The sequence below is a fragment of the Bos indicus x Bos taurus genome, chromosome 16 (genome assembly GCF_003369695.1).
Source record: "Bos indicus x Bos taurus breed Angus x Brahman F1 hybrid chromosome 16, Bos_hybrid_MaternalHap_v2.0, whole genome shotgun sequence".
In the NCBI taxonomy this organism is placed as follows: Eukaryota; Metazoa; Chordata; class Mammalia; order Artiodactyla; family Bovidae; genus Bos; species Bos indicus x Bos taurus.
The window spans coordinates 6,496,157-6,522,016 of record NC_040091.1 but is presented as its reverse complement, the minus strand read 5'-3'; the positions used below and the strand labels follow the sequence as shown (position 1 = coordinate 6,522,016).

Sequence of the window (25,860 nt, the reverse complement as noted above, 5' to 3'; positions counted from 1 at the left end):
GCTTGCTCACAGAATAAGTACCACGTGCTTAGCTTATGGTCAAGCTCTCTGTGCCCTGATGCTTTTGAATTGCTCTCTGATATTTGTCCTTTTAGTTTAGAACATCACAGTGACATCTTCAAGAAAGTTGTCTTCCATAAATATTAATATTGGGGATATAGAAGTTTCATAAGCTCCTATAGCTATTATTCACATTTTATCTTTTTGAGGATTTTTTTTTTTTTTTTGCTCTTTTAAAATTATGTGTAAGTAGCAAGTTAGTGTTCTTGCCTGGAGAATCCCAGGGATGGGGGAGCCTGGTGGGCTGCCGTCTATGGGTTGCACAGGGTCGGACATGACTGAAGTGACTTAGCAGCAGCAAGTTTCTTTAGTGTCTGTCCACGTTATCATTTGGTTTAGCCTCAAGGTGTGCAAACTAATCTTACCATAGCTAAAAGAACCTGTACTAACCTACTAGGAGATCTACTAGGAGAAATCTACTACTAGATCTACTAGGAGAAATTTATAACACATTCCAAACATACATAAGCCATGTCTACAGTGTGTGCTGCCTGTACTGAATGTTAGATTTTGTGATCGGAATGTATGTATGTTTGTGTTTATCGAACTTCTAACATAGTGCCTTACACTGTATGGATGCAAATAATTATTATCTGCGGAAAGGATGAATGAATGAATGACCAAACATTACAATTTGTTGTTGTTGTTCAGTTGCTAAATCGTGTCTGACTCTTCCCGACCCCATGAACTGTACAGTCCACGGAATTCTCCAAGCCAGAATACTGGAGTGGGTAGCCGTTCCCTTCTCCAGCGGATCTTTCCAACCCAAGGATCAAACCCAGGTCTCCTGTATTGTGGGCAAATTCTTTACCGCGTGAGCCACCAGGGAAGCCCCAGCATACCAAGCTTCCCTGTCCTTCACTATCTCCCAGAGTTTGCTCAAATTCATGTCCACTGAGTCAGTGATATCGCCTACCACCTCATCCTCTGCCACTCTCTTCTTTTGCGTTCAATCCTTCCCAGGATTAGTTATATTTTAACTCTAGTGCTATCTTAAACATGTGATTTCATTCATAAATTGATGGAAATGCTTCCAAATTCTGGGCTTAATGTGAAGAGTTTTGAGTTATCTCTTAATAAAAATATGCTATTAAATTGTATTACTATATCATTATAGAAGATTGTATCAATTGTGGAAGGTTGTAGACTGCATCACTGTAGAAGATTGTATCAATCTTCTATTGATCACATTCTCTGAGGTGTGAGACTAGAGAACTAGCTCAGGGAAGATTCCTCTCAGGGCTATACATATATAAAGTATTAGTGACTATAGATATAAGTCTTTTGATTTTCCGTTCTGTAAGTTGAGCTGTTAGCCATCCTCTTCCCTTCCATCTCTTCCACCTAATTTTACTCTAAAGTATCATTTGCTGCACCTTTTTTACATTGTTAAACATGTAAATATCTACATTTTGTTCACTGGCTATAAATAAATCAATGGCTTCATGTAAAATTGGAGAACCATTGTATACCTTAAACTTGGGCAATGCTACATGTTGATTATAGCAAAGCTGGAAAAAAATATATTATATAAGGCATGAATAAGGCATGTTCTCTACCTTAAATGAAATTATGCCCTATCAACTAGGAAAAAATAAAAGGACCTTAATACATACTCTGGTAGAATGTCATAACATTCTACATGAGCTCATAGAAAGGAGACATCACGTTAAATTGGGGAGCTTAAAAATATTCACAAGGAGATAGAATCTTTGAATTTCAGGAAAATCCTCTAGGAAAGCAGAAGAAAAAAATTCAAGGCAGAAGGAACAACATTTAAAAAGATGCAGAAGGCGGAAACCATGAAGTATATTTAGGATCATGTTATTTGGAGAACATGATACATAGAATCATGAGAATTAAGGACATAAAAATAAATTTGGATGAGAGCAAAGAGGGTCCTCAATAAATAAAATGAACACACTTAAATCTAATTTGATAACAGAAGATGAGATATTAAGGGACTGAGCAATATCTGTATTTCTCAAACTATGTTTAATAGAATAATGTTCTAGTTGATCTTTCAATAAGTGGAAAAACATTTCTCAGGTAACCAAATAGATTTTGGATACACCTAATAAAATGCATTTCTATGCAGATTTTCAGTGAAGGTTAATCTCTGCAGAAGAAAAATGAGTAACCTTCAGATATATGATTCAAACCTCCAGTCCTGCAATCTGGGTGTGTGTGTGTGTGTGTGTGTGTGTGTGTGTGTTTGTGTGTGCTTGTCATGGGAGAGATGAAAGGCTCACCAGGGACCACAATCTTAACTGCCATGATCAAAGAAGCCGACTTCTGTGGAACCAGCAGAACTATTTGCTTTCATGCTTTCTCTTTTTTATCTTCCTGGGAAAGACTAATGAAGTGGCAGCCTTTGACCAGGCTTTGCTTTCTTATCATCTCCTCGTTCATTCATCCTACCTCAAAAAGTCTCCATTGTCCAAAATTTTCTCAGAACTTCCCAGAAACCAGTGACCTCCGAATTCTGTTTGCTTCTTCTCCATCTTAAGCCATCTGTATTGTTAACACTCCAGTTATTTTTTTGGAAATCCTTGCTCCTTTTTATCCTGTGATGCTACACTATATTTGCTGTCCTTTTCTCCCATCTGTTTCCTATAAGGAGTAATTTCCCAAGGAAAAGTCTTAAGTGATCATTTCTCCCAAATCCCCACCATTTCTTCTTTCAGTTCTGTGGCCCTGAACAACCCTGATTCCTCCTCATGCTCGCAGGCTCAGTTGCTTCAGTCTTGTCTGACTCTTCGGGAGCCTATGGACTGTTACCCCCCAGGCGCCTCTGTCCATGGGATTCTCCAGGCAAGAACACTGGAGTGAGCTGCTATGCCTTCCTCCAGGGATCTTCCCGAACCAGGGATCGAACTCTCATCTCCTGAGTCTCCTGCATTGCAGGTGGATTCTTTACCCAATGAGCCACCTGGGAAGCCCAGATTCCTCCTCAGGAATCAGTAATTCCTACAAGCAAAGGTACCTGAATCAAAAAAGCAAATAGATTCAACCCCAAACTCCTTTCTCCTTCTGTCAAAACCACACATTTTACAGTTCTTTCCTGTCCAACCTGTGTGTGAAGACATTTTCTTCCTCTTTTCCCCTTTTCTATATCCATATCTAATCAGTGGCCAAGGTTCATAAATTCTAACTTTGAAATATTTTTCTTATCAATTCTCTTTCCTTCCCATTAATAAGCATAAAGAGCAAAGAATATTACCTCTTGGATGGGACTAATGAAATAAATATTTTTGTGAAATTAAGTGGAAAGGAAAAGAAAATATTAAATTTTGATAGCAATGGAATATCAAGATGGGTCAGCTGAATGTCTATCAACTGTTCTGATAATTTGGCAAATGTTTGCTAAAATCATCACAGTCCATGTTTGACAGCTTACAGTGATATCTGCTCAATGAATAAATTTCTGTTCATCTTTCTAGTATGTTTGCCAAATAAATCAAAATACTAATTTAATTGACAATAAGAAAAGCTCCTGCCAAGAGCACTGAACACTCAAATGTAAATGGAGTAAGAGGGGAAAATTGAGAAGGGCTAAAATACAGAGTAAACGTCAATGAATAAAAGGGATACAGTTATTCAAAGTCATCTAAAATTGACCCTATCTAGTTGACTCACTGATCAACTAGAACAGGAACGAGTATATTAACATCTAAATAAAGAAAATGTAAGATCGTAGGAGCATTAATGAGCCTTGTGAGATGCACTGGTCTAGGTCATGGCTAAGTTGATGTGAAAGCCTCCTGCTTAGTCATTCAGTATTTGCGACCCCATGAACTGTAACCCTGCCAGGTTCCTCTGTCCAGGGGATTTCCCAGACAAGTATTACTGGAGTGGGTTGCCATTTCCTCCTCCAGGAGATCTTCCTGACCCAGGAATCGAACCTGTGACTCGTGAGTCTCCTGCATTGGCAGACAGATTCTTTACCACTGAAGCCACTTGAAGTAATCAGGGAAATACAAAACAAAACCATACTTAACATATGGTTTCCATCTTTGCCCCATTTCCACAGGCTAGAGGAAGAGAATTAAGAAACGTATGAAGGTTAAGTGGAGAAATCTAATTCTAAGGCTGAATTAGGAACTCCACTGTCAGACCTAAGGGAGGACTGTCACTAAATAAGCTGCCCTCTCTATCCCTAATTCCTGCTTCCTTTGTCTACCTTATTTGCTTCAGAACACATAATTATTATTTCCTTAAGTACCTACAATCTACAGAGCATTTAATTTAAAAATACATTTTCAAATTAGACTACTTTAGATTTTGTATTATATTTGTTTCTGTGTTGGATCTAAGTCTTTAGCTTGTGTCTATCAACTAGTTTTAGTCAATCACCATTTGTTATAGAATGAACTTTTAATAATATTATTCCTTCTTTTTTAATGGAGAAATTTGAGTATTACTGTAGGTATTGTCTCAATTAATAGTTTGATAATCCCTACATAAAGCATTTCTAGACTACTCAACATTTCCCCATTATACTACTTAATTTAGCTCCCAAGTTTGCTCTCTTATTATTAAATCAATATATTTGAGGTCTCTACTTTCTGCTGATGCTTAAAGGCAAAATTTTAAACATGTTCTGTTAATGAGTGAATCTTCACTATACCTTCAATTAATGCATAAGAAGTTACTTTAGTCAAACAATATTATTAATAAAATATATTAGATTTTTAAAATTAAGTGATCTATTAGGATGATCATTTATACTAAAGTGATGGTATTTATCTGTTTAAGATAAGCTAGAATATATAAAAGCTCTTACAACTCAATAATCAGAAACAATGTGATTAGAAAATGGACAAAGGATCTGAATAGGTTTTTGCTCAAAGGTGATGTGAAAATGGTCAATAAGCCCATGAACTAATTGTAACGTTATTAGTAATCAGGGAAATGCAAACCAAAACCATAATGAAGCACCACTGTGCATTCAATAGGAGGATTATGATGCAAAAAGCAGATAATAACAAGGATTGCCGAGGACATGAAACTGGAGTCATGATAGACTGCTGATGGCAATGTAAGATGATATAATCCCTTCAGAAAACATTTGGGACATTCCTTAAAAAAAAGGCTAAATAGAATTACTGGTGTGGGGGGTTGTTCAGTCACTTCAGTCACATCCAGCTCTTTGTGACTCTATGGGCTGTAGCCCACTGGGCTCCTCTGTCCGTGGGATTTCCCAGGCAAAAATACTGGAGTGAGTTGACATTTCTTCCTCCAGGGGATCTTTCTGACACCCAGGGGTTTAACCCTTGTCTTTTGTGTCTCCTGCGTTTCCTGCATTGGCAGGTGCTTTCTTTATCACCAGCACCACCTAGGAAGCTCATGACTCAGCAATTTCTCTCCTAGATATAGACCCAAAGAAATTAAAGGACATGTCCACATAGGAATCTTTACCTTCATATTAAGAACAGCCTTATCCATAATGCTGGAAACAACCCAAGTACCCATCAGTTGATGAATAGAAAAGTACAAAGAAATATATCCATACAATAGAAAACTACTCAGTTTAAAAAGGAACGAAGTAATGATACATGTTACAATATGGATGAACCTTAAAAACATTATGCCAAGTGAGAGAAGCCAGTCCAAAAACAGCATACACTGTATGATTCCATTCATATCCATCCATTGTAATATTCCATCCATTGCAATATGCAATGTCCAGAAAAGAAAAATCTATAGAGATAGGGTAAGGTTTGTGTTTGCCTATAGGTGGAAGAGTTTGGATACAATGTGGGCTATTGCAAAAATGTAGAGAGTTTATGAGATAATGAAAATATTAGGATTTAGCAGTGATAGTTGCACAATTCTATGACTATACTGAAAACTACAAAATCGTATATCTTAGTAGGTGAACTATATGGTATATGAATTATATCTCAATAACAAAGAAAGTACTTTTGGTGGATTAAAGCATTTATTGTGTCACTTAATTGGGGAATGATTTTGCAGGTCAATCTTACTTACAGGAAATCCTTACTTATGTAGTAATGTTTTCAAGATGATCACTTTCTTTTTTAATATGACAAAATTCATTAGAGTATATTAGGAAAAGTCCTATTTGAGGAGATGCTGAAATTCTTTTTAAATTTATACGAAGTGCAATGTTCACCAGGCACTATTGTGTGCCAATAAATAATATTTACTAGGAGTTGGAAAATGTAATTTAACCATTCTATAAATACTAATGTGTGTTAGTGTTGAAGGGCTTCATTTTATCATTTGTGCAAGAATGAAGCTGACTAAATTCTCAGCTCTAAAGCTGTACAAATCTGTGACAAAGATGGATGACAAAATAATGAAACCATAAGTTCTATGAATATTCAACTAGTTGGTGACAAAGTTTTCAGTATTTAATTCCATCAAAATGCTGAGTAAGTCCATCCAAGAAAAACAATTTCATTTGTGGTCCTGTTACATTGTTTCTATTGAACATCTTAAAGGCTTATCAGTGTATAGAACAGAAATGGTTATATTCAGAACTTTGAGAAAATTGCTTCTGGGAAACTCTTTCTGTCTCTATAGAGCAGAGACATAATTAGAGGGAAAAGAGGTAAATCTACTTAAAAACACCAGAGGGAATTTACTATTTTTCAATTATCAATTTCCTCCAAGCAGTACTAAATCCCAGGAAAGAATTTCCTTTTCCTTGACTTATTTGATTTGTCATTTCACTTAAACAGCTATCAATTAACTCACTAAATTTAAATGATTATAACTGCAAGCACCACTGTGGAATTTATTTAGAAAATCAAACATTTTGTCTAAAATATCCAGTAAGGAATATGAAAAGTATGAAATGTGGTGCAACATTTATCTTTTTAAATAAGAGCAGTGACTATATTCACTGATTGTATTTTACTTGATAATGCAAGTCAAAAACAACATCTATGGTTTAGGAAACTCTATCAAAAAAACAAATGGGAAAAAATGTTCTGGTGATATAATTTCCCTCAGTACCCTGAAATTCATTAAATAATTTCTTTTATACTACATTAGCTAATTTTATCAACTAATTTATCATTCTATAATACTTATAAAATTTTAATTTTGAGCTCATTTGCATACATACAGCTTTCAGATAAAAACTTACCTCAGAAACAGAAAAAGAATGACTTTAAGACCTTTCAATAGTGACTGCTGTCATCCTGTTTTTCAAGATTTTATTTGCTAAGTATTAATTTTGAAAGTAGAAACAATACCCTAATTCTAGGCCTAACTAATGAGGCAGGCATAGAATTTAGGATAAAACAAATCATCTCTCGATTAATTAGAAAAGACAGCAAATCACTGTCAATATCCTCTATGTCTTGGACCCTGTAGTAGGTCTGTAATTATCTGTCTACCCTCTGTCTACCAGATGATGATAACTCACACAAATACAAGTAAAGGTACATATCTAGCTGTATACTTAGGCTTACTGTATTTCTAAATCACATAACTACACTTATATAATTCTTTTTTATAATTTAAAATGCATTATCTTAAAGAAAAAATATACTTACTGCCCTCTAGAGGTATGAACCAGTAGTGTAATAAGTGTAGATGTTGCTGGGCATATACAGTTTAAAGCTAACATGGCGTATTTAAACTCTTCTTCACAAACAACATGATCTGTTTGAAATAAAATAGGTAAATTAGAATAATTTACCTTGGGATAGTAGTATTTTAAAGTAATATGTAAAACACAGAATAAAATTACAAAAGCTTCCATATAAATACACTTGCTTCAGAGATGTTTTTACATGTGCAAATTTATCTCCAGGAAAAATGTTTCATAAGAAAGAGTACTAGACTGTGAGGTAAGTTATTGAGGTACAGGGGGGTTCTAACCCCAGATATGTCTTTAATAAAACTGACAGCCTTTGGCAAGAAGTTTTTTTCCTGTGCCTCATCTGTACAAAAAGGTAAGAAGTTGGTAGGTGTGAGGCACAGCCTGTATAGTAAATTTAAGACTAAACACAGTCTCCTTTACTTCTGATAATTCTATGGTATGAAATATAATAGTGTTGATTTATAACATGATTTATTTATCAAATCCATAGTCACATAACATAAAGACTTAGAATTACTTATTAAAAAATGTGGCAGATAATATTTGCACAATAGATAAGTAATAATTTGTACAATCAAAACAACTACCATTATCAATCAATAAAAATTAATCCTGATATAAATATAAATTATACCTTAACCTTAGAATCTAAGGTCATAAATTCAGAAGATGATAGAGTCCAGTTAGAAACAATAATAAATGGCATAAAAAGAAACTCAATGACATAAAAACAATAGAGAGCTAGAAATGATGACACATGGTTGGGGGGGAGTGAAGGTCATGTTAAAAGGAGTAATGCCATTCAGCCCAAGTAAATTGTTTTCATGCAGGAATGAGGGCCCAGATGCCATATGCTCAATTTTCCACAAAAATAACATTTTAGAGAAGCAATTAATGTTTGGGGAAAAAAAAGCTGTTTGTTTTGGGGGGAAAAAACCTTCCCTTCCAAGTAAACTTCTGTAGCTGATATTGAAAATAAAGACTGCTTAAAGTTCTAAGAAAGTAAATATTCTTAGGCAGAAAATAGCAGTTTTAGCTAATGAAGAAATGGGTTGAATTTGTGAGTCTGATCTATGAAATGAAAACACACACTATACAATTTATGACGAAACAAGATTACTTGGGAAGTGATTCATTAAATGTTCCAGATAGATAAATAATAACCTTACTCTTGTTTGCATAACATCAGTGAGCATATGAAAGAGCCCATTATTTTTCTTTTTCCTTCATTTCCTTAATTCATTTTTTCTTTTACATTTTATGGAAGAAATTATAAGCTATGGTTACACATCAGGGTTTACTCTTTAAAAAACTCAAGAATCTAACAATGCCTCTTTTTTTTTCTGCTTGTCAGTATTATAACAAAAATCTATAAGAAAAATCTCCAAAATATATAACCATGATTTAATAGTTTACAGGAAGATCCTAAGTTCTATTTTGAATTTAGAAAAGTATTCAAAGTATCTGCAAAAGAACAGTGACTTAAAGCGCTATTTTAATATTTCTCAAATAATTTTAAGTATATAATGCCCAATCTATGAAAATAAAGTTACAAAACTGTTAAATGAAGAATAATTTTACTTTAGAATCATATGATAGCCAAACACATGGGGTCTATAAATTTTAAACCAAAAATTGAACGCATGATTGAAGAAAAGTATGTATATGTATTATGACATGAGATAGAGTATTTAAAAATCCACCCACTACCAGAAAATTTGGAAGGTATGATTACCATATATGCAATACCAAAGAATGCTCAAACAACCACACAATTGCATTCATCTCACACGCTAGTAAAGTAATGCTCAAAATTCTCCAAGCCAGGCTTCAGCAATATGTGAACTGTGAACTTCCAGATGTTCAGCTGGTTTTAGAAAAGGCAGAGGAACCAGAGATCAAATTGCCAACATCCGACGGATCATCAAAAAAGCAAGAGAGTTCTTGAAAAACATCTATTTCTGCTTTATTGATTATGCCAAATCCTTTGACTGTGTGGATCACAATAAATGGTGGAAAATTCTGAAAGAGATGGGAATACCTCTTGACCTGCCTTTTGAGAAACCTGTATGCAGGTCAGGAAGCAACAGTTAGAACTGGACGTGGAACAACAGACTGGTTCCAAATAGAGAAAGGAGTACGTCAAGGCTGTATATTGTCACCCTGCTTATTTAACTTCTATGCAGAGTACATCGTGAGAAACGCTGGGCTGGAGGAAGCACAAGCTGGAATCAAGATATCCGGGAGAAATATCAATAACCTCAGATATGCAGATGACACCACCCTTATGGCAGAAAGTAAAGAAGAACTAAAGAGCCTCTTGATGAAAGTGAAAGAGGAGAGTGAAAGAGTTGGCTTAAAGCTCAACATTCAGAAAACTAAGATCATGGCGTCCGGTCCCATCACTTCATGGCAAATAGATGGGGAAACAGTGGCTGACTTTATTTTTGGGGGGCTCCAAAATCACTGCAGATGGTGACTGCAGCCATGAAATTCAAAGACGCTTACTCCTTGGAAGGAAAGTTATGACCAACCTAGATAGCATATTGAAAAGCAGAGACGTTACTTTGCCAACAAAGGTCCATCTAGTCCAGGCTATGGTTTTTCCAGTGCTCATGTATGGTGTGAGAGTTGGACTATAAAGAAAGCTGAGTACCAAAGAATTGATGCTTTTGAACTGTGGTGTTGGAGAAGACTCTTGAGAGTCCCTTGGACTGCAAGGAGATCCAACCAGCCCATCATAAAGGAGATCAGTCCTGGGTGTTCATTGGAAGGACTGATGTTGAAGCTGAAACTCCAATACTTTGGCCACCTGATGCAAAGAGCTGACTCATTTGAAAAGACCCTGATGGTGGGAAAGATTGAGGGCAGGAGAAGAAGGGGATGACAAAGGATAAGACGGTTGGATGACATCACTAACTCAATGGGTTTGGGTAGATTTTGGCAGTTGGTGATGGACAGGGAGGCCTGGTGTGCTGCAGTTCATGGGATTACAGAGAGTCGGACATGACTGAGTGACTGAACTGAACTGAACTGAATACCATATGCAACTATTAACTTTCCCTTGGCTTAATGTAGAAACCATATTTCTTCTAGCAGGGGACCATGAGAAAATGCGGTAGTTATATGATAGTTTGAAAATATTCCATCTTATTTTCCTTTAGTGCTAAAAAATAAAAAAAACTGGGCCCCCTTCCTTCCATTTTCCTCAATTAATGTGTTATCTCTGGTTGGTTGGAAATGGCTGAAGTACAATCATGTTGCACTGGCTAATGTTTCAAAAACTATAATAATCAGTGGGAAAGAGAAGAGAAAAGTTAGCTTTAGGCATCATTTTTATGTCTGTATATGCTTTTTTTCTACAGGTAAGTAAAGTTTTTACAGTGTCTATTAACCCAACAAGCAATGTACACATTTCTGGAGGCAATTGTCTACATAGATACAAAGTTTTGAAAAATTTTAGTAAATACTGAATTATTTAGGAAGACAGTTACTGTATAAACTTAGAGAAAGTTTATTTTGTTAATACTATATGTGAGTCATTAATAGAAATTTAAGATCTGATCATTAATGTTGTCAGTAGCAGGCATATATTTACTGGTGCAAGCATCTGTTTTGTGTTGTCTTTTTTTGGTTATTCATATCTGGGCATTTACAATGTTGAGATACATGCTTTCTTACTATTAATTATTTCTCTTCTGTTTTTCCTTCATATTACAAATTACATATTCTATTAATTATTTAAAGTGTATTCATATAGATATTTACATTTACTCTGAATTTTGTTCCAGGCTGGTAAAGGAAGTGTGACAAAATATTTATCATACAAAAGAGATATTGGATCAGATAGGTTGAAAGCATCCATCTTAGATTAATGAGTTAATATATAATCTCGGGATTCCTTGTTAGATAAAAAGAAAAATCAGTACTCTTTATAAAGAAAACATATATTTCACCAATAAGGATGATTGACACATGAAAAGGAATACTATAGCGTAATAGTCTTCATTTACACAAATTAAGAAAGGTGAAACTCATTCTGCAAATCAAAATTGAATTTATCTCTAGACGTCTCCTCTCAGGCCCAAATCCACCTCTCCTCCTCAAACATTTATACTCACTGTTATTTCCTAACTTGAATACAAAAGCAGAATATTCTTTCATCTTATTTTGCCCCTCATTTCCCAATGTCATATGACTGCCAAGGTTTATGGATGGTACCACTTTGGTCCTCTGTCACTTTCTCACTCGCCTCCCCCCCATTCCCACTCTTAACTACTTATTGAAGGCTTCTGATCCTTATCCATGCTCTTAAGGGCCACTTATCAGCTTCTAGAATTAAAATTTATTTTTTTTTAATTTTAGAAACAATATGCTTCATCTTGTGTACTAGATGTAGAGAGCAACCTATGCTTAAAAACACTATTGTTTTTGCAGTTAAATGTGTGAATACTTTTACTAATTTAAAAAAAAAAAAATGAAGTTCAGTATGGGGTTTACTACCAAATAACTTCAGGTCAGATTTTACCACTAACAGAAATACTAAAATATTTTCTTTTCTCAGAGTTTTCTGGATTGGGGGATCCCAAATCAGCTAAAGGGATCATGGACCTTTATATAAACACTAATAATCTCTCACTTGGGGTAATAAAACAGCTTCCTAAATGCTTGTCCTGTTTTGCAACTTTTTGGCATCCCACTTATCACCCTTCTAAGACTGTGTTGGCAAATACAATTGCCTCAGTCATGAATGAATAAATGACATTTACCGCAATATGAATGTATTTAGAGATGATTGTATTAAGTGAAGTAAGCCAGACAGAGAAAGACACATATCATATGATATTGCTAATGTATGGAATCTAAAAAAATAACACAGAAAAACTTATATATGAAGTAGAAATAGATCCACAAACATAAAAATAACAAATGTATGATTAGTAATGGTAAAGCAGAGGGAGAGATAAATTAGGAGTCTGGGATTAACCTGTACACATTACTATATACACAATAGATAACCAACAATGACCTACTGTAAAGCGTAGGGAACTATACTCAATATTTTGTAATAACCTATAAGGAAAAAGAAAATATATATGTATGAAGAAAAAAATATATATATGTATGGAGAGAGTTAATTCTTGGGTAGGTTGATAAGGAGTCTGGGGCCCCAGAGGAAAAGAAAAGGACAAACTTTTCTTTTTTCTACATTCCTTTGTCATAGTCACATAAAACTTTTTTTTTTTTTTTCCTTTAAGCCCAGAACTAATGATTATACAGTAAAACAACTCATCTTCCTCAAGGGTATGTTTTTCCTTAAACTCCTTACCAATGATTACATAACAACAACATATCTTGCACAAAGACATGTTTCTCCTTCTTAAAAAAAAAAAGTCTGACTAATCCTGTTATCTTAAAATGTATACTGTGGGAGTATCTGGTAAGACCTTTACATCCTTGAGATGTTCTTTTGATTTATTGTTAATAACCAACTGAGAACGTATACAGCTCCCTTGCTAAGCCTAGTGACAGGACACTCTCCACCCCCTTCTGATGTCTACGTCAGAAGCTTCCTCTATTCCTTTTTCACTGTAATGAAACTTCTGCCACATGAAGTTCTGAGTGTCTGAAGTCTTGCCCCTGGTCCTGAAGCTAAATTCTCTTCTTCAGAGAGCACAACTCCAACATTGTCCACCGTAAGCTATCAGTATGTGTAACTGATTCAGGCTTCATTAGTAGCTCAGCTGGTAAAGAATCTGCCTGCAAACAGGAGACCCTGGTTCAATTCCTGGTTTGGGAAGGATTTATCCCCCTGGATAAGGGATAGGCTACCCATTCCAGTATTCTTGGGCTTTCCTGGTGGCTCAGATGGTAAAGAATTTGCCTGCAATGTGGGAAACCTGGGTTTGGAAGGTCCCTGCATTTGGAAGATCCCCTAAAGGAGGTCATGGCAACCCACTCCAGTATTCTTGCCCGAAGAATCCACATGGACAGAGGAGCCTGGTGGGCTATACAGTCCACAGGGTGACAAAAAGTTGGACACAACTGAGCAACTAAGCACCCAGCACATAACTGATTCACGTGGCTGTACACCTGAAAGTAACACAACACTGTGTATCAACTATACTTCAATAAAATAAGTAAATAATCAGGTAAAATAAAAATGAAACTGTGCTGGCCAATACAGTTGCCTTGGCCACATGTGGCTGTTTAAGTTTAAACAACCTAAAACTAAACACAAATCAAAGTTCAAAAACAATAACATTCTCAATAACACTTGACTACTGGCTAGGTATTCAGTTCAGTTCAGTTCAGTTGCTCAGTCGTGTCCGACTCTTTGCGACCCCATGAACCACAGCACGCCAGGCCTCCCTGTCCATCACCAACTCCCGGAGTTTACCCAAACTCATGTCCATTGAGTCGGTGATGCCATCTAACCATCTCATCCTCTGTCGTTCCCTTCTCCTCCTGCCTTCAGTCTTTCCCAACATCAGGGTCTTTTCAAATGAGTCAACTCTTTGCATCAGGTGGCAAAAATACTGGAGTTACAAGGCAAATATACATTATTATCAATAGCTAGAGAGTGCTGTTTAATCTGCCAAATGGACTAATGACCTTTCATAAATCTGAAAGCTTTATAGGATATATTTCCAATTCCTTAAAATGTCATTCCTAGACTGTCAGAATTTGGGTAATCTTATTAACATAATACGTTATTCTTTCCATGACCCTGCTCAGTCACAGTGCTGCTAAAATTGTTCATCTATAATAACAGGAGAGGAGGTAGAACATATGGGAGTTCTACCTTCAGGCTGGTGAGTATGTGCGTAGGCAGAAGTTTATGAAAACTTTGTTTTCCTTCCTATGGTCCTACTTTCTTAGTGAAGTAGGTTGGAATGTTGATAGGAAAGAGGTTGGAGGTGAGAAGAGAAAACATGGCAAAGCTATTTAAGAGAGGGTAAAAAGAAACAGATTTGGGAAACAGAATGACTGTTTGGCACCTGCTAGACCCCTAAAAATTAATGATCATGAATTTAAAGTGGGACTAGCCTATGGGTTGCCTTTTGTTTGGATTCCTCTGCCCATTCAAATGCATGGAAGTACAATCCTAGAAGACAGTTGACACTAGAGTTGATTTTTGACTAACGAGTCGAACTAACAGAGGGTCAACAAACTGAAATGCCAAGGTAGCTGCCGTGACAACCAAGCCAGAGATGGGGATGGGGCAATAAAAGCCAAATAAGGCAAGTGTACGAAAGTTCTTAGAAAAGAACTTTGAGCACGATCACTGACACATGGAAAGGACTAGAGGAAATCTGTTCCAATTTCAACATTCTCTGTAATCACTGAAAATAGTGAACAAGAATCTATGCTTAGGAACAGACAAGTTATTCTGTACAGCAGGATGGTCTCTAGTCAAAAAATTTACTGCAAGGTCTTTGCAATTCATGTCCCACAGGATAATCACCATTGACCTGGACTAATGTCTGCCATGTGCCTCCCTTGCATTTTCCAAAACCCAATATTTTATTACAGTTATCTTTCCCCACTATTATATATGCATATAGGGTGGGAGTGGAGGTAACTAACTCATTTATTGGTTTGTCATTGCCAGACTATTAGGATCCATAGCTAGAAATGACTTTGCATTATTGAGATATCCTAGACTTGGAGCTAGATTCAGCAACTGAAGCAACTTCACTGTGTTTTTCATAATAATGGATGAGAATCTTTCCTGGTGGCTCAGATGGGAAAGAATGCTCCTCTTACAATGCAGCAGACCCAGGTTTGATCCCTGGATTGGGAAGATCCCTTAGAGAAGGGAATGGCCACCCTTTCCAGTATTCTTGGCTGGAGAATCCCAGGGGTAGAGGAGCCTGGTGGGCTAGAATCCATGGGGTCACAAAAGAGTTGGACATGTCTGAGCAACTAATACTGAACACATCTATCTTACTGTATAGAAAAAATACTGTACATGGATACTCGGGTGGACAAAAAGATTTGAACTGTGGCTGAAACTACTATCATCTATATTCATTCTCTCCTTGTTCCTTAGTAAAATGCCCTCTTTTTCCCACACATATCCCCAAGTTTTAGCTGGGTGGGTGGCTACCCAGGGGGAAATGGCATGTATCTGCTCCTCAGTTAAACATGGTTACTAGACCAAGTTTTGTAAACTTCTGGGTTAATATTTGGCAGACAAAACCAGTTTTGTCTAAATTCTTTCCCTCTCACTGGTTTGGCCACGTATGTGGCCAGTTTTAATTATGCAGACAACAATCACTCCTTTGCAGAGATCAAATCTGTCCATGTTTTCTAATTCTCTTTCCTTGTTGAACAAAACATTTCCTCGTTTGAATTTACATATATTCCGTCTTGTGTTTCCTTCTTGTCCTTGTAAAGTTTCTGTTTGTTTTGACTCAGCTCTCTGTCTTGTTGCTTGTTCTTCGAGCATAAGTGCATGGGATCCAGTGGGGTCACCACCGAGTGTGTCAGGCCCTGAACAAGGTCCTGTTCCCTCAGAGCCTCACTTTCCTTACCTTTGACAATGTGAATAGTAATAGTATTTACCTCATGGGATTTTCTGAGGAGAAGAGTAGATAATGAGAACAAAATGCCGATCAGAATGCTAGACAGATGATGGTGATCATCTTCATTTAGATCACTGGAAAAAGTGAAAAGTGAAAGTGAAGTCGCTCAGTCATGTCCGACTCTGTGGCATCATGGACTGTAGCCCACCAGGCTCCTCCATCCATGGAATTTTCCAGGCAAGAGTACTGGAGTGGGTTGCCATTTCCTTCTCCAGGGGATCTTCCTGACCCAGGGATCACTTAGATGATGCTAAATGTTTATCATCACAATTCGGCATTACTAAAAATGAAATTTCAATAAGCCATCTTGAAATGTCAGTGACACAGTTTAAAATCTTAAGGAGTAAAAGGATATAACTCCACTGATACAAAAGCAGACTACACACATGCACAAAAAAGTGTGACAACATGACTCAAACTGTTAATAGTAGCCATCTTAAGGAAGGGGAAACAGTTTTCAGGACTGTGACTTTTAAACAGCAGGATTATGTGAGATCCATGGTTTCTATTTTATTGCTATTTTTATCATTTTTGATTTGAAAGCTTTTCAGATAAGCAATTATAATTAAAGTTATAAAGTTATCAATAGACATGATCAAATCTATTTTGATCTATTTCGACAGAAAGTCGATTTGTTAATTACATTTTAACAAGTCAGAAATTTTTTTTAAGGTCTGCTTCACAGTATTTTCTGAGCTCGTCTATGATTTAAACTACTGGAAGCTTCTTCTATGCAGTTGCTAGGTAACAGCTCTTTGGAAAGCTGTAAACAGCAGCGGCCAGTGCATGAAACCACTCTAGCCCTGGGTTTTGATTTACAGAAATCAAATATCCTTTGGAAAAGAGCTTTCAAAGAGAAACACGAAATGGGGTAAATTTTAAAAATTGAATGTTATTTGTTTTTATTTTATGGGAAAAGAGTTTATTACATAGACCGACTGGACAAATTGTGTTATAAATCTCTCACATAACCTTTGCTTATTAAGCTCTGTTTATAAGCATGAGTGGGTTTATTGCCATGAAAATTGCTTCTTCTTCAAGGAGAATAGACAATCTCTAACAATTGAGTTTTATTTTGATATTGTTGTTTAAATCAATAAATTACCAGTTGGGGTTTGTGTGTGTGTGTGTGTGTGTGTATACATGAGCAGGCATCACACTTCTTCCAATTCTAAGACTGTGAACCATTCAACCACTAAATGACTAAGAATAGATTTAAGTAAAGCTTTAAAAGTCATTTACTTTCACAAGATTTAAATATAAGATTCTTATTAAATATACAGAATTCAACTCAGCTTGACGTTGGCAACATTAAAAAAACAGATTTATTTCACTTCAGTAATACTGAGTATAAAACACATTTTTGTGTTTTTCTAATTACTTGAATCCTTATGCTATGTTAATGCTGTAACTTTTTTAATGTATCACACTAATTAAAAGCTCAAAAGAGGAACCAAGTTTCCTATATCCTAGAGCAAAACAGTTTTAATTTTATTAACCTTTTCCTCTAAACCATGTCACAAAAACAGAAGTATTAATATTTTTTTGAAAAATTGCTGACTTCAGAACTCAATTTATTTAGATGCTAATGGAAAGCATTTCTCACTAGTTTGTGATAGTAATTGATGTCATGAAAATTGAGAGTGAATGATATATTTATTGAATTACCTTAATCATATTGCAATAATAATAATCCCAAACAATATTTCACCTTTTATGCTAAATGATTCATATACATGTACATATGGGTGTGTTATTAAAGCTCACAAAAGCTCTATGATATATATTGTGTTAAACAGTTTCAGATAAGGAATTAGACTTTCAGAGAGGTAATGTAACTTGCCTAAATCCATATTAAATTCAAACTGCCTATAAAGAACTCTACAAAAGCTATACAAGTCTAAAATTGATTAACCGAGTGCATTACAATATATGAATCTTCTAGTGGTTTTCCTGTCTCCTGAACGTTCTTTAAAGCTTACTACTTGCTACTAGATGGATAAGTGGCTCAAATCACCACTAAGTTGAACTGATGATTGAAAAAATACAAACACCATGTTACTCAAACTCCAACCATTTAATGATAGAGTTTGGAAAGAATTGGCCAATATTATAGCTGGACTAAAATGATTTGAGTCACTGATTCAAAGAGCTTTTGAAACACCTCTAGGAGACTTGTTAGTAGCAAATATACAATGATAAATTTTAGGACAAGAATGCAAGCACTCTAAGAATTTAAAAAGGATATCTTTCTTTCCCTCAAGGAATCAGAAAAAAAATCCCCATAAAAGTGATGTGTAAGATTTTAAGGATAATTAAGAGTCATTAGTTGAAAGATGAGGAAAACATGCAGTTTCTTAAAAGTTTTCTTAAAATTTCTTTTAATTTTCTTAAACATAAATCAGAGAGGTAGGAAGACATTTAAATTTCCATGGAGATAAATTAACAAATAAAGATTTTAAAATGAAGGGGAGAATAATATCACAAAGTTGCAGACAGGGCACCAGGCATTGGGATCCAGCAAGGAGATGTCTGTGTGTGTTAGTCGCTCAGTCGTGTCTGATTCTTTGCAACCCCCTGGACTGTAGCCCACCAGGTTCCTCTGCCCATGGAATTCTCCAGGCAGGAATACCAGAGTGGGTTTCCATGCCCTCCTCCAGGGCATCTTCCCAACCCAGAGATCAATCCTGGGTCTCCCAAGTTGCAGGCAGATTCTTTACCATCTAAGCCACCAGGGAAACCAGCATGGAAATAAGGAAATACTATTGTAACGGGAGAAAAGCAGGAAAGAGTGGGTGAAAAGGAAGTGACATTGGGGAGATACGGTAGCAAAAATCTGAGGAAATCTTTCATGCATTGTTTTCCCCCATCTAAGAATTAAGTGATGAGCTAAAGTTTGAAACTGTAACTGCAAGAGTAAGAGCGTGTTTTAATAAAAGAAAAAAAAAGTGCACACTGTGAAGGGCCTGTGAGCTGCAGGACCATGAATTCACCAATATGAGTCTGACTCACTGTGTGAATTTTGTTTCTAGTGGCACTTACTCAGCCAAGGAGCAGGAGAAAAGGATCCATCCATGTAGGATTTTGTTTATGTGTATGTTTGCTATTGTCAATCAGGAGCCATCAAAAATCACAACAAAGGGAAACAGTATACTGATATGCAGCTATGACGGACCGCAAAGTCCAGGCGGTTTACAGAGGGCAGGACAAACAAGGAAGGTGAGGCGCAAAAGACTCTACACTGATGAGGCACTGAGCTGGCTTCTCAGCTAATTGTGATGAAAGACAGATGTCTCTTTTCAATTTCCAACTTATTGCAAACACATATATGGTTCTATTTTGCATGCGTGTTCTTGCCTGGAGAATCCCATGGACGGAGGGGCCTAGTGGGCTACAGTCTATGTGGTTGCAAAGAGTCGGAGATGACTAAGCAACTAACACACACACACACAGAGAACTCATGCCATATATGACTCACCTACGAACTCGATATGATCCAAACCAGTCTACTTGCTTTCCAAAGAGCAACAAACTGCAATGCATTAGGATGTCACAATGTCAGATTGCTATCAAAGTTTCTACATGCTCAGTCTCAACTGGGTATTTATTTTGTAGTCTAGCAAAAGTCAAGGAGGGCATGACAACCCAATCCAGTATTCTTGCCTAGAAAATTCCATGGACAGAGGAGCCTGGGGGGATACAGTCCATAGGGTCGCAGAGTCAGACACGGCTGAAGTGACTGAGCATGCACAAGCTAGTAAAAGTCTATAGACTGAAACTGGCCTTTGGACCTCACTTTGAGCAGCACTGTGTTAAAAGCTAATTGAAAAGTATTGCATCCCTGAGGTGGAAGAGGGAGGCTTTAGATGGCACTGGATGGCTGAATTAACAAAACAGACAGAAGACTGAGTTTGGGTGATGTGAGGTCTGAACAGTTAAATAGGCCTGGAATCACTTGGGAGGATGCAGGATCCAGGTGCACGATTCTACTGCATGTCTTTTTCACTCTAAATCTCTGGAAACCATTGTCATTTAAACTGGAAAATAGACCTTCTGAATCACACATTCTATGAGGATTAAAATATAATCCCAGAACTCTTAGAAATAAATTATAAAATAGGAAAACGTGGCAAGGGTGGTTCTGTACTTAATTGAAAGAATCATTGCAACCGGAGTCAAAAGATGTAAGATTGAATTCCACATCTTTAATCATGTAAGGCTTAGAGCAACTATGCCTAGTATTATATTAGACAAATAAGTAGTAAGTATATCTGTCTTACAAAAATGTAAACTTTAAATTAAAATAACACAGAATAGCATGCAACAAAGTACAGAGTCCCATAATATGTTAAAGTTTTTTCTTTCATAAAAATAGGCAAGTAGAAATATGCACTTTTATGAGTCCACACCCTTTCCTTATCAAAGAAGGAAGATGCTACAATTTTCTTGATCTTCCCATGACAACCCATAGCCATATTTAGAGTTGTCATGTACGATCTGTGACAGTTCTTTTTGTCTGTGTCATTACCCTGGACAAAGTTGCAAATAAGATCTCACCTCATCTCTTCTATTGGGTATTTAAGACACACTTAATGGGCACTGCCTAATCTTGGGCAGTGTTCCATAATAACCAAATCTTTTCTTTTCCCTCCAAAATGCATCTGCAGAGATAGATGGTGGATAGAGATAGATAGATGATAGATAATAGATAGGTAGATAAGCACTACTATCAGCTAGATATTCATCTAACAATCTTAATAAAGAGACATACAAAAGGCCATTGAAATTTCAATTTTACCAGGAGGCATATGCAATTTTAAAGGAGTCACTGGATACAAAGTGAGGTTGATTTAAGGGAATAATTGAGCCAAGTGCCTTGTCTTGCTGAGTCTTTGCCTACCATGAGATAATCTTCCTCCAACGAGCCCTCACAATTCTTCAATATGAAGTTCACATCAACAGATTCCAAAAACTAAGTTTGGCATTTCAGTACTTCATGATCCACACACTCTTTTTGACTTTAGGGGATAATTCTAGGGGTTGCTGAAAATTCTGCCTTAAAAAGTAACTATTAGAAAAATGAACTGATTTGAACTATTAAATGATGGATCTTTGGATAATCTAGAGGCAAAAATCATAAAGAAGACAGTGACAAATGTACAAAAAAGATACAAAAATTGTGTTAGAAACACCATAAGCACAACCCAAAGACAACTGGCAAACTGAAAAAAAAAAAAAGCAACTTTTAAAAAGTCAAAATATTTGTAATTTTAAAATAAGGAAAATCTCTATAATTCACTAAGAGAAAAATAGCCACCTCTGTAGAAAATAAGGTTAAGTGGGGTGTGCTTTATATACAAACACACACACAAAGTAAGTGGACAAGAGATATATGAAAATGTGCAACTGTTAATCAAAACTTTAAAAGTAAAATGAACTATTATGGCAACACTACATATCGCTTAACAGCACATGGTCTGGAGACAATGCATATTCAAGATCGAGCTCTACCACTTAGTATGGCACCATCAGCATTTCACTTAGTATCTCCGTTTCTCAGTTTTCTCATCCATGAAATGGGAATGAGAATAGAATCTACACAGACTAGCTTGCTTGACCAACAGCCTCTATGATTCCCATATCCTGGTATTGGATCCTGTGTCATCCGTTCCCTCCTACACAGAATATGGCTGATCTATGTGACCAATGAGATACTGTGGAAATGACAGAGAGTGGTGGTCATAAAAGACCCTGTGGCTTCTGCCTTGCTCTCTCCTGGATCAGCTGGTCTGGCAGAAGCAGGCAACCACATCACAAGACCCTCAAGCAGCCCGAAAGAAAAGTCCCAGAGGTAAGGAACTGAGCCTCCTGCCACAGCCAGCACTAACCTAACAACCATGTGAGTGCTGAGGGGCCACCTTGGATACAGAACTTCCAGTCCAAGTCAAGCCTTCAGACAACACAGACCTAACTGACATCTTTACTGCAACCTCACAGGTATCTGGGTTATTACTTCTCCCAAATTCCTGACCCACAGAAATTGTGAGATAATGAGTGCTTATTGGTTATACCACAAAAGTTTGAGGTCATTACCCAGCAATAGATTACTAATCTACTATCTTAATGGGGCTTCCTTGATGTCTCAGTGGGTAAAGACTCTGCCTGCAATGCAGAAGACACAGAACACGAAGGTTTTTGTCCCTGAGTCAGGAAGACCCCCCCGGAGGAGGAAATGGCAACACAGTATTCTTACCTGAAAAATCCCATGGACAGAGGTGCTTGGTGGGCTACAGTCCATGAGGTCACAAGAGTCAGACACAACTGAGTGACTAAGCACAATTATCTTTACAAGATTATGATGAAAATTCATTGATTTTCTGTAATGAACTATAGGGAAATAAAGTTTAAAAAAGAGGGGATATATGTATAACTGATTTACTTTGCTGTATAGCAGAAACTAACACAACATTGTAAATCAACTATACTCCGATAAAAAAAAAATTAAAAAAGAAAGTTATTGAGTTAATCTATAAAAAGTTATTCAGAACTGTAGTCATTGCACATAGTAAGCATTAAATAAGTGTTTGCCACAATTATGGGCTTTCCCAGTGGCACTAATGGTAAAGAACTTGCCTGCCAATGCAGGAGATGTAAGAGAAACAGGTTCAGTCCATGAGTTGGGAAGATCCCCTGGAGGAGGGCACAGCAATCCACTCCAGTATTTTTGCCTAGAGAATCCCATGGACAGAGAAGCTTGACAGGCTAAAGTCAAGGGTCGCACAGAGTTGGACATGACTGAAGCGACTTAGCACACATGCATGCCACAATAATAATAGTAAAGTCGTTCTTAAATTATTTTTCATTCAACCAGGTGGCAAAAGTTAGTAAAAGGAATATTGCTCATGCCTGCAACATAAGTTATTCATTTCTGGGGAGCAAATTGGCTTGTGTATTAAATACCATAAAAGTACACATACCATTTAACTTCAAAATTAAACTAGATAACCATCTTAAAGCAAGTCCCACCCAAGTTCACAAAAATCTCTTATATAATAATTGCACTTTTATTTTCCTTCTTTTAGTCCCAGACAAAACTGAATCTTAATAAGCTGAAAACCAAAGAACAAACAATCCAAAATGAAACTGATTTTGTCAAAACTACTAACTTACAATTTACAAATTTCTTTTTCTTATTTTCAAACACACAAACTTCCCAAATTTTTGGCAATAATTTATCTCAGCTAATTACAATCACTTTGGCAGTTTTAAAAATAACTACTCCTTGGAACATCCCCGGTGGTCCAGTGTGTTAAAACTCTATGCTCCTGATGTAGGCGGCCTAGGTTCGATCCTTGATTGGGGAAACAAGGATACCACATGCTGTATGGAGCAGCCCCCAAAATAGCTACCACTTTTTAAAATGACTTATTTTTTATTCCTTATTAGAAGGTGAATTTAACATTCTCAAGGAGGTGTTCTGGCTAATTTATCACATTTAGTCCCTTCTATTTACTATATAGAATAGCTTGAATAAGAACTGAAAAAAAAAATGAGAACTGGGCATGAAAGAAAGAAAGATATATGAACATATTAAATGAGAATTGGTTATAGGTTATATAACAATATGCTAATTGCAAAGACATAAATTCATATATATATTAAAATTTTCCAACATAATAGCAGTATTTCTGGTCATGTAAACAAATGATTATAGTCTATAAAAACATAACCCCTTGTTCTAATTAAGTGAACATGTTTCCTCCTTAGATGTAACTGTTTGGAAATTTTTATGGCATTAATTACACTTGGTAATTTGGACCTTGTGGGAAAAAATGTGAAATGTAAATTCTACAAATAAAAACAACCATCTTCAACAAACTTGCCTTCTAGCTATAATTATGTTTTCATATAAAATGAAATATAATTTAATGCACATAAGTAGTATTAATAAAATTGTTACCTTATTTTAAGGAATTTCATATCTTATTTCATCCATAATGTTCTTCATTTTAATATCAATAAAATTTATAATAATGATTTATAGTTGGATAATTTATATACACAGGCTTCCCTGGTGGATCAATGGTAAAGAGCCCACCTGCAATGCAAGAGACCCAGGTTCAACCCTGGGTCAGGAAGATCCCCTGGAAAAGGAAATGGCAACGCACTCGAGTATTCTTGCCTGGGAAATCCCATGGACAGAGGAGCCTGGTGGGCTACAGTCCAGGGGTCACGAAAGAATCGGACACGGCTTAGTGACTAAACAACACCAAAGAATTTATATACAGATCACATATCATACATTTTGTGTATCGATTCTCATATGGCTAGACATTTTATTTCTTTTTACATCTATTCTTATAATAAATAAAATTGTAAAGGATGAACTTTTATTTAACTGTTGTGTTCAAGACTGATGGATACTATGGGGGGAAAGAGAAGTAAGATGTATGGAGAGAGTAACATGGAAACGCGTATATTACCATACGTAAAATACGTAGCCAGTGGGAATTTGTTGTGTGATTTAGGAAACTCAAACCAGGGTTCTGTAACAACCTAGAGGGGTCGGATGGGGAGGGAGGTGGGAAGAGGCTCAAATGGGAGGGGATATAAGTTTATCTATGGTGGATTCATGTTGATGTTTGGGAGAAACAAGCATAATATTGTAGAGCAATTATCCTTAAATTAAAAATGAGTTTAATTATTTTAAAAAATAGAAAAAAAATGTTTTGTGCAGATCATGTTATTTCCTCGTGAAACCTTCATATAATTGTGTAAACAGATGTTAGCTGATGCAGCCATCCTTTTTGGATTTCTGCATGTGCATTCTTTTACTACTTTATACAATACCTTCATAGCAAGCTTTTCTCCATATTATCTCCAGAGCAGCATTCTATGGAGACACGTTTTAATGACACTGCTACAAAAAATGAATGCTGCATAAAAAATTACAGGATCTAGGTCTAGATTTCTGTTGCTCTTCTCCTGTGTCACTCCTTCTCCTGCAGAATTCATCGTTACCATATCATGAAGGAACATCACTTATATATTTGAAAGCTATTTGTGAAGTTTTCCTGACACAAAATTCCTGAAACCCTCGTAATTTTCTGGTTGATAAGAGCACTAGGAACATCCCTTGTTATTATATTTTCCTCCAACCCAGTTCCTGACATGGAACTCCTAGAACTCTTATAAATTCCTAAGATGCTTTTGAGAACTAGAAGCATCTTTCATTCTGATGAGGTGACTCTGGATGGGCTCCTGGATGATTCTGGGATGGGAACAGTCACCAGAAAGATCAAATTGTGATTAGAAGTTTGAAATTTTCAATTCCAACCCCATCTTCCAAAGAGGGTACAGGGGCCAGAAGTGGAGTTAATAAATGGTCATGCTTTTGTGAGGAAACTTCCATAAGATACCAATAGTCAGGAGTTTGGAGGGCTTCTTGGTTGGTGAACACACACACATTGGGAAAGTGATGCACCCCAAATCCTCAAGGACAGAAGGTCCTATGCTCAGGACCCTTCCAGATCTCACTCTATGTACCTCATCATCCGAAGTGGGGGTAGGGGGTGGTCTTGTGGGTCTGAGCCATTACCCTGTGGGATCTGGCACTATCATTGAATA

General features: G+C 36.4%; 1 protein-coding gene across 11 annotated transcripts in view; it reads right to left on the bottom strand.

Moving 5' to 3' along the window:
- KCNT2 (potassium sodium-activated channel subfamily T member 2) overlaps window positions 1–25,860 on the bottom strand; it is a 433,505-nt gene that overhangs the window by 136,296 nt on the left and 271,349 nt on the right. For all 11 annotated transcript variants that reach the window (XM_027564397.1, XM_027564399.1, XM_027564402.1 and 8 more), the window contains exon 14: window positions 7,593–7,701. In XM_027564397.1, the coding sequence (XP_027420198.1) occupies window positions 7,593–7,701 (109 nt within the window). The remainder of the gene's footprint in view (window positions 1–7,592; window positions 7,702–25,860) is intronic.